Source organism: Panulirus ornatus, chromosome 2 (genome assembly GCF_036320965.1).
Source record: "Panulirus ornatus isolate Po-2019 chromosome 2, ASM3632096v1, whole genome shotgun sequence".
NCBI lineage: Eukaryota > Metazoa > Arthropoda > Malacostraca > Decapoda > Palinuridae > Panulirus > Panulirus ornatus.
This window is the reverse complement of record NC_092225.1, coordinates 99,140,232-99,150,812: the sequence shown is the minus strand read 5'-3', so window position 1 is coordinate 99,150,812 and position 10,581 is coordinate 99,140,232. Positions and strand designations below refer to the sequence as shown.

General features: G+C 43.3%; 1 protein-coding gene across 4 annotated transcripts in view; it reads left to right on the top strand.

Moving 5' to 3' along the window:
* The first annotated feature begins 6,578 nt into the window (after nt 1-6,578).
* Nucleotides 6,579-10,581, top strand: part of LOC139758820 (transcription factor Sox-3-like) — a 96,056-nt gene continuing 92,053 nt past the window's right edge. The window contains exon 1 of one of the 4 annotated variants that reach the window (XM_071680675.1): nt 6,579-8,779. In XM_071680675.1, the coding sequence (XP_071536776.1) occupies nt 8,184-8,779 (596 nt within the window). In that variant the 5' untranslated portion in view covers nt 6,579-8,183. The remainder of the gene's footprint in view (nt 8,780-10,581) is intronic. The other 3 variants (XM_071680658.1, XM_071680665.1, XM_071680649.1) reach the window with 3 other exon arrangements.

The window sequence follows — 10,581 nt, the reverse complement described above, 5'->3', positions numbered from 1 at the left end:
TTCCCCCACACAATCCCCACCCCACACAACTCCCTCCCACAACAACCCCTCCACAACAATCACCCCCCCCACCCAACCTTAACAAACCCTCCACAGTTTCGTGAACAGGGAGGTAAGGATTTCTCCCCCTACCCCTCCCCCCCCCCCCTCCTCCGCCGCCCCCCCCCCTCAAGACTTTACCTCCCACCTCCCTTTCCATGAATGTTGTTTTTGCCCCTGTGAAGGGAAGGGTTAGTACAGGAAGAAGGAGGGGGAGAGAGAGAAGAGAAGGGGAGAAGAGAGGGGGAAAAGAGGGGAAGAGAGGGGGTGGAAAAAAAAATTAGAAAGGAGACAAAAGAAGAGACAGAGGGGAGAGAGAGAGAGAGAGATTTAGGGTGGGGAAAAAAGGGGAAAAGAGGGGGAATGAAAAAAAAAGAAAGGGGACAAAAGTAGAGGATTGAGAGAGAAGAGAGGAGAGAGAGAGACAGAGAAAGAGGAGAGAAAAAAGAAAAGGAGACAAAAAGAGAGAGAGAGAGAGAGGGGAGGAGCTAGAAGAAGAAGAGAGGGGAAGAGTTAAGTGAAAAAAAATTAGAAAGGAGACAAATAAAAAGAAGAGGAAAGGGGAGAGAAAAAGAGGGGAAAAAAGAGAGGGGGAGAGAGAGAATGAAGTTCCACTTCCTTTTTTTAAAAAAAAAAAAAAAATAAAATGTATCAGCCCTTTTTTTATATTTTTGAATATTTTCAGATTTTTTACATCCGGGATATTTTTTATATTTTTTTATATATTATATATATATATTTTTATTTTTATATGTATTATCCCGGGGTAGGGAGAAAGAAAATTTCTTCCCACGTATTCCCTGCGGGTTTGTAGAAGGGGACTAAAAGGGGAGGGAGCGGGGGGCTGGGAAAACCTCCCCTCTCGTTTTTTTTTTTATTTTCCAAAAAAGAAAAAAGAAGAAGGGGCCAAATGAATTTTTCCCCCAAAGGCCATTCCTTTTCTTAAAGCTACCTCGCTATCGCGGGAAATGGCGAATAGTATGGGAAAGAAAGATATATATATATATATATTTTATATATATATATATATATATAAAACTTTTTTTTTTTATTATACTTTGTCGCTATCTTTCCCCCGTTTTTCGGGTAGCGCAAGGAAACAACGAAAGAAAAGCCCCCCCCCCCCAAACAATGTAATTTCATTACGTCCACACACGCAAATTTTACAACCTTACACCCGCTTTCCCTGGTTTTTCCCCAGCGCTTCCATCCCTGATTCAATCCACTGACGGGGACCCCCCCATTAACTTATACCACACGCCCATTCCTTATTTTTGCCTCCTTTCACCTCCTGCATGTTCAGGCCCCGATCACACAAAAGTCCTTTCACTCTTCTTTCCACCTCCAATTTGGTCTCCCTCTTCCCTCTTTCCCCCTCACCTCCGACACATAATCCTTTGGGTCAATCTTTCCTCACTCTTTCTCTCATGTGCCCAAACCACTTCAAAACCCCTCTTTCTCCTAAACCAGCCTTTTTTTTTCCCCCACACCCTTTTCCCCCTTACTTACCACTCGATCAACCACCTCACACCACACATTGTCCCAAACATCTCATTTCCCACATCTTTCCTCCTGCGCACTTATTTCCATCATACGCCCACGCCCGCAACCTTAATCAACATTTTTGGAACCACTATTCCTTAAAAAATTACCCATTTTGCTTTCGGATAATCTCTCACTTACACTTTCTTCAAGGGCTCCAAAATTTTTCGCCCCTCCCCCCCCCTATGTTCCTTTTTCCGCTTCCAGGGTTTCCATCCGCTCCCAGATCCACTCCCGGGATATCAAAACACTTCATTCCCATTTTTCTCCTTTAAAACTCACCCCCCAATTGACTTGACCCTCAAACCCCTACTGTACTTAAACCTTGTCTTTTTCCTTTTACTTTTAAATTTTTTCTTCCACACACTTACCAAAATCAGTCACCATTTCTCACATGAATCACCACCAGCGCTGTATCATCCGAAAAAAACAACTGATTTCATTCCCAAGCTCTCTCATCCCACGGGCTTCTTTAGCCCCTTTTCAAAACTCTTGCTTTTTACCTCTAACACCCCATCCAAAACAATTAAACAACATGGGACATCCTCACCCACACCTGCCGGAAAACCTTTACATTCACTGAGAACCAATCCCTTTCTTCTTCCTACCGCCACATCCCTTACATCCTCGATAAACTTTTCACTCTTCCAACATTGCCTCCCCAACCATTTATTCTTAAACCTTCCACCGGGGGAAAATCTCTACAATTTCAAATTTTTTATGCCTCTCAAATCCATAAATGTACATACAATCCATTGTTTTTTCTAAGTATTTCTCACATACATTCTTCAAAGCAACCCCTGATCCACACATCCTCTACCACTTCTGAAACCACACGTTCTTCCCAATTTTGATGCTCTGTACTTTGCCTTCACCCTTAATCAATCTCCATTTTAATTTCCCGGGGTACCAACAAATTTATACCTCTGTAATTTGGGGACTCACCTCGTCCTTCCCTTTGGGTACATGGCACTTGCACTCATTCCGCCATCCTAGGCACCTCACCATGGTCAATTATATATATATTATATATATATATATATAAAATTTTATTTTTTTATATTTTATAATAATATAATTTCCCATTATGGATATCCCCCCTTTTTTTTTTTTTTCAGAACAAATGACAAAAAATCTTTTTTCAAACTAAATTTTACTAATACAAAAATAAAAATTTTTTCTCTTTGACTGGAAAGTGATTGTGCGGGAATTAGATTAAGAAATTTTGTTTTTTTTTTTTAAAATTCGAATTTAAAAATTCTATTTCACGAAAGGAAATTGTTGAAACGAAAATAATTAAAAACTTTAATTCCCAAACTCTTTTCTATGGGGGGGGCTATTTCTATCTTTCTGTCTATCTCTCTCTCTCTCTCTCTCTCTCTCTCTCTCTCTCCTCCTCTCGTTAATATATATATATTATATATATAATATATATATATATATATATAATTTATATATATTTATAATACATTTGACTTTTAATATCTTTTATTTTTATCAAAAGCAGAAATATTCTTCCTTAATCAAAGTTTGTATATTATTTTTCATTTGGTTGAAGAGACGAAGTGGAATGTATGGGAAAGTTTTAGAAAATTATCAAAAGGTGTTTTCTTAAAAAGTTTTAAAATTGAAATTATTTTTGTCTGATTATTCTAAAAAAAAAAGTTGTTAAAGTTTTTATGTTTTTAAAAGTATATATTTTTCGTGAAAGTTATATAAAAAGTTTTTATTTTTTTTTAAAAGTTTTCATTAAATGCTTTATATTTTCCCGAAAGTTTTAAAAAGATTTTTTCATGTTAAATATTTTTAACAGGTGTTTTTCATGAAAGTTTTTCAAAAAAATATTTTTTTTTTTTTGGTATAAATTTTGAATAAGACATTGATTATTATTATTATTATTTTGCTTTGTTGCTGTCTCCCGCGTTACGAGGTAAACGAATATATATATTATATATATATATATTATAAATATATAATAATATATATATAAATTTTATATTTTTTAAAACAGAGGGGGAGAGGAGAGAGAGAGAGGAGAGAGAGGGGAGGGGAGAGAACCCCGTGTTTCCCCGGGACAACATGCCTATTGGGCGAAAAAAATAATATACTGGTATTTTATGAATAGGGTGGTGATGGAGGGGTTTGGGGGGGGGGTCCATGCAACCCCTACCACCACACAGCCCAACCCCCCCCCCTGCCCAAACCCCTTTTCCCTTTTTGGCCACTCTTCCCCCCCCCCCCCCACCACTCACTATGTATATATATATATGATTTTTTTTTACATGGCCCATAAGGAAGGGGTCATTCCCTTTTCATTTCTATAGAATGTGCGCGTTATAACACTTTATTGGTATAATCTATATATATATATTTTTTTTTATATAATTATATATATTTTATTTTATATATATATATATATATATATATGGGGTTGTGGGGCGTGTATGTATTACATTTATGTGGGTGGGTTGGGCCATTCTTTCGTCTGTTTCCTTACCTACCTCGCAACGGGGGAGATAGGGGAAAAAAATATAAAATATAAAAATTTAAAATTTATATTTATATATAAAATTTTATAAAAAAAAAGGGGGGGGGAAGGGGGGAAAAGGGGGAAAAAAAGGGAGGAGGAGGAAGGAAAAATGGGAGGAGGAGGAGGGGGGAATTGGGTGAAAAACATTTAAGTAAGAAAGAAATGTGTTAACCCCGGGTTATGCCCCTAGGGGCGACCCCCCTTGACCCCTCCCTCCCACCCCCCGCCCCTAAATGGGCATAGTTTCACATGAATATCCCAAAAAAAAAAAATTTCCCCCCCCCCCCCCCCCAAAAAAAAAAAAAAAACCCCCCCTAAACACACACACCACACCCCACAACACAAAACCCAAAACACCACACAAACCAACCAAACACACACACACACCACACACCACAAAAACCACACAAAAAAAAGAACACAACCACCAAACCCACCACACACACAAAAAAACAACACAAACAAAAAACCCCCCCCCCCCCGAACACAACAAAACACAAAACAAACACAAAACCCCACACAAAAACCAACCCCAAACCAACCCCCTCACCACAAAACCCCCAAAAAACAAAAAACACACAAACCCAACCCAACCCCACAACCCCCAACAAACAAAAACAAAAAACACAACCCCACCCACACAAACACACACCCCACAACAGAAACAAAACCCCCCCCCCCCCCCCCCGAACACAAAAAACCCCAAAACACCCCCAAAAAGAAAACCCCCACAACAACCCCATAACCAATTTCGGTTACTAAAGCCCACTTAAACCCCCACCCCCTCCCCTTATATTATAAATATATAATTATATAATTATAATATATATTATATATATATTATAAATTTATAAGGTGTTTGTGGGTGTTATATTAACTTGGGTGTTTGGGTTGTGTCGCTATTTTTTTATCATGGGGTTGGGCTCAAGAAACCTTTAAAACCCCCCCTTCCCTCCTTCCCCCTTCCCCTCCTCCCCTCTTTTCCTTAATCCTTGCATGGGGGGAAAGGGTGGTCTTTGACCCCCCCCCCACCTCCCCCCCTCCTTCCCCCCCCAATACAATCGACAAACCCAATTTCCCCCCCCCCTTATCCCCCTCTCAACAGTAACACACAAACAAAACCCACCCCAACACACCCACACACACAAACCAACCCCAAAACACACACTTCCCACCACACACACACAACCCACACACACACACCACACCACAATACCCACACACAAAAAACACAAAACACACACACCACACAACAACATACACACCACACACCGCCTGTGTGATTAAACCGAACCATCACATAAGATTTAACATTTTAAGTGCCCATTTTATTTACTAAACCACCATCACCAACAACCCCCCCCCTTCCCCCCCTCCCCTCTTTCCCTAACCACCCCCCCCCCCTAATTAAGCTCAGGGGGGGAGGGGGGGGGGGGGTTAAGGGTAGTAGGAGAGGGAAATTGGTGGATGAAATCGGGTACAAGTTTCAGAAATTCAATTTCGAGGCGGAGTCCTACGCGCCCCTCCTCCTCCCCCTCCCCTGCCTGGGGTCGGGGGAAACTGATTTCGGGCGTCACGGATTGGGGGGGGGTGAGTGCCCCCCTTTAGGCGGAGCACCGTGTGTTTCTCCCCCCTCCCCCTCCTCCTCCCTCCCCCTCTCCCCCCCTCTCTCCCCCTCCCTCCCCTCCCCTCCCCTCCTCTCCCCTCTCCTCCTCCTCTCCCCCTTCTCTCCCCTTTGCATTAGACTTACTAATATTTCTTATCGTGTCCCGCTAACCACACCGAAGGGTTTTCGATGGTTCAGTAGTTAGGAAACGGGGGGCGGCGCCATCCCCCACCTCCCCGGTGAGGGGAAAAAACAACAAAACCACACTCGCTATGGGTGAAGAAAAAAGGAGGGGAAAAAGAAGAAAGAAAGAAAAGAAGGGAAGGGAAAAAGGGAAAAGCAGGAGGGGGGGAAAGGGGAAAAAAAGGGGAAATCAAAGATATGTATGTATTAAAATTTTATAAATAATTTATATTTAATATATAATTTTAAAAAAGGAAATAATATATTTAAAATTTCTTAAAAACCTTTCGGTGTGGGGTGGCGGTGTCTGGCATCCGGTCGCGGGGGGGGGGGGGGAAGGGGGGGGATGGGTGAGGGGGGGGTTGCCAATAGCGACGACCAGAGCCAAACAGGGGGGGGGGGAGGAGAGGGGAGACGGGGGAGGGGGTGGGACAGACAAAGCCGGGGATACTCTGGGGGGGGGGGGGGGTAAGGGATTTGGCGGGAATTTATAAAAATTTTAATCGTCCTTTTTCTGCCAGGCGCCATGAGGGTTGGGGTTGTGGGTTTCCCCCTGCCTCTCTCTCTCTCTCTCTCTCTCTCTCTCTCTCTCTCTCTCTCTCTCTCTCTCTCTCTCGCCCAGGACGCCACAGCGAAGGGCGTCGCGTCCCTCCTCCTCCCGCGCCGCGCCGCGCCGTGCCGCGCCGCCGCGCGCCTCCTCCAAGCACTCAAGAAGGATCAAGACGCGTGTGTGTGTGTGTGTGTCTCTCTCCGATCACTGGTTCAGCGCTTATCGTAAAGTCGTTATCGCCCTTATCGCCGCCCGCGATAACCAAAGATCGGGACTATAGCGTGCGCGTAGCGTGCGTGTAGCGTGCGCGTAGCGTGCGTGTGTGTGTGTGTGTTATATGACCGGGAAATCAGCTCTGGAGTCGCTCTCTCGTGCGCGCGCGCGCCCTAGACGGCCATTTTAAACGCTGGCAAGACCAGGCCCGTAGACGCTGTGCGTTTTTTATATCTCCGGAGGACCTGACTGCGTGCCTTACCGTGCGTATAATAATAATAAGAGTCGTTCATACGCCTGTGTCTAGAGCTATGTAAGATCTCTACCCACACCCCCTCCTCCTCCTCCTTTCCCCTCTGTCTCTCCCTCTCTATCCCCTCTCCTCCTTCCTCCTCCTTCCTCCTCCTCCTCCTCGTCCGTCCTGGGCCTGGCTTGACCCCTGCTGCCGGGGCTGCTAATACTAGGGAGAAAAATGGGATCGTCCCGTCCCGCCCCGCCCCCTTTCTGTGACGTCACGGGCAGGGTAGCTGCCATTGGCCTTCCGCCTCGTCGGGGGGAGGAGCGAGGCGCGCGCTGATTGGCCGGGCTGCGTGGCTGGTGGAGTCTAGTCAATCGATAACACGACCCGGAGTCGCGGCCAAATTAAAGGTAAATAATAGACGGCTTTCACAGTGAACGGACGTGTATAGAGCGCGCTCTGTTGCGCCATTCATGTGACGATTCCCCCCCCTCTCTCTCTCTCTCTCTCTCTCTGCGTTACGCTAGTGACAATACAGTGAATAGTGTACGAGTGAAGAGAGAACAAGTGTTGAGTTCCGTGGCTCTACATCTACTACTAAGTTTACTTACTTAAAAAAAAAAAAAAACCACCCACTGTGACTGTGACTGGCCATCGCCCGTCCTATATGTTAAAAAAAAGATAATATATATATATATATATTATAATTGATCACTCTCCATCACTCGAGTTGTTTAAACACAAAAAAAAAAGGAAGATAGATGTGTGTATATATATATGAAGCTTGTGCGAAACGCCCCATGATATAAGAATACGATAGAAAAAGAGAGATTATATATACATATATATAAAAGATAGATCGAGAGAGAGATATATATATCCTTCAGCGCCTCCGTCAGGCCTGGAACCACGTGTGTGTGTGTGTGTGTGTGTGTTTGTGTGTGTGCGCGCGCGCGCCATACAGAAACAGCCCAGTGTCGTTGCCTACGAACGCCCTCCCTTCTTACTGTGCCATCTTCGCCCTTTCTCTCTCTCTGTGCGAGCGCCTGGGGCAAGGGCGCCCCACCATTTGGAAGCCACGATTGCAGGCGTCACGCCCTTTACCTCCTTCGGTGCGCTGGCGGCTTCGGGCGCTGAGCAGCCCACGGTGGAGGGAGCACGGAGCTTGTGGGAACGTCGCTGGCGTACCACGACCGCCCGCCACGACCCCGTCGTTTACAAAGAAGGACGCGAAGACGCCAGGCTGGAGTACTACACCAGCACGACCCTCAAGCCATCCAACATGTTGACCCTTGACCCGCCCGACATCAAGGGCGGGATCTTGAACACGCCCCACCTGCCCCCGCACACGACCCACTCCGTGCCCCACGCCCACCACAACTCGCACTCCCACACGTACTCCCTCTCCCACCACTCTTCCCTGACCTCCCTCAACTCCTCGCTCACCTCGTCCCTCTCCACGCCCTCCCTGGCCTCCGTCGGGAGCATGACCGCCCACTCCCCGCCCCAGACGCACGTCCCCACCCCCACCAACAACAACAACAGCAGCACCAACAACAACAACAACAACAACGGCTCCGCCAACAACAACAGCTCCAGCAACAGCGGCGGGGGCACGAAGGGCGGGTCCTCCTCCTCCTCCTCCTCCAGCGCCGCCGCTGAGAGGGTCAAGCGGCCCATGAACGCCTTTATGGTCTGGTCCAGGGGCCAGAGGCGGAAGATGGCGCAGGAGAACCCCAAAATGCACAACTCGGAGATCTCCAAGCGCCTGGGCGCCGAGTGGAAGCTCTTGTCGGAGACGGAGAAGCGGCCCTTCATCGACGAAGCCAAGAGGCTGAGGGCAGTACACATGAAGGAACATCCAGACTACAAGTACAGGTACAGCCCGAACCCCTAGCCATGATACCCCCCTCCGTGGCAAGCACAAGCAGACAACCCAACAACTGTTCCCTCTCACCAGCGATCATAACCTCACGGGCAAAAAAAATGATAAAAATTCATAAATTTAAATTTTTTTTATTTTAAATTTGCCGATTTTTAAAAATTTATTTATGTGTGGATTCATCGGCTACTGGCTGTGTTTTTAATAAATATTTATGGAAGGCCAGATTTAATGGCCTAATTTTTTTTTTCTCTCAAAAGTTCACTTTCGTTGGTAAAAACTGTACAAGTAATTTTTTTTTGCCTCGTGATGTTATACGCATATATTAGTCGGTAGAGAGAAAGTTGTCGTTGTTCAACTGTCAATTTTAAAAAGCAATCTATGAGTATTTACTACTAGCTCAACCCTATTTAAGAAGAAAAAAAATTTAAACTTGATTAGAAGTTTTTGACTGATAAAAAAAAAAACCAGTGAATTAGAAGAGAGATTCTTGACCCAAAAAGATAAAATTTTAATAAAGGGTTCCAAATTTTTTTTTATTATTATTTTGTCTCAAAATCACCTTTTTCAGTAGCAAAAAAAAAAATCTCAAAAAAACTAAATAAAGGAGGGGGGGCACCATCTTAGAGAGGGGGTGCCCCCCCACACACCCTCCCCAAAGTACCTTTATAAATAAAATATACATATATATAGAAATTTTTTTAATTTTTAAATTTTTTTTTTAAATTTTCGACCCCCCTCTCTCTATCTCTCTCTCTCTCTCTCTATCTCTTCCTCCCTCCCTCTTTCTCTTCACTCTCTCTCTCTCTCTCTCTCTCTCTCTCTCTCTCTCTCTCTCTCTCTCTCTCTCTCTCTCTCTCTCTCTCTCTCTCTCTCTCTCCTTGTAGGAAGTGTGCGGGGTAACTGCAGACCAAAGCTCCCACAGATGGGGTTCGTCAAGGTTATTGTGTTGGGCTCATTCGTTGCCAATTTTTGTGTGGTGATAATTGATAATTGATAATTGATGATAATTGATGATGATGATGATGATGAGTTTTGCCTTTAATGTGGTGGTGATAATGATAATGAGTGGCTTTGCCTTGTAGTGTGGTGGTGATTATATATATATATATATATATATATATATATATATATATATATATATATATATATATATATTCAAAAATTATTTTCGTCTCTTCGGCAGTGGTTTAATTTATGTATATATATATATATATATATATATATATATATATATATATATATATATATATATATATTCTCTCTCTCTCTCTTTCTCTTCTCTCTTCTTTTTCTCTCGCCTATGTCTACCATATAACGGGAAAGCCAAAACCCAAATGTCATTCTAGAACTTTATTGGTTTAGTGATATAAAGTAAAACAAAGAAATAAATAAAAAGGCAAAAAGAAAAAAAGATGCTTTTGGAGACTAGAGCGCGAGAGAGAAAGAAAGAGAGAGAGAGAGAGAGTTAGAGATAACAAGAGATAAAGGAAAATATCGCCAAAGTCTCTCTCTCTCTCTCTCTAAGAGACTTTGTCTATCTTCCTATGTCTCAATAAACAAATCTTATGTCTCATTGCTTAAAAAGTATATATATATATATATATATATATATATATATATATATATATATATATATATATATATATATATATGTATTGGCTTGAAGGGTTGCAAACTCATTTTAATCTTTCAAAAACATATTTGGTCTGACCCTGCGCTTGGCTGCTAAAGTGACGAAAACTAACGCTAATTTAACGCAAAATCACCTTTAATGATTTTCCTTTGCTTGTTATAT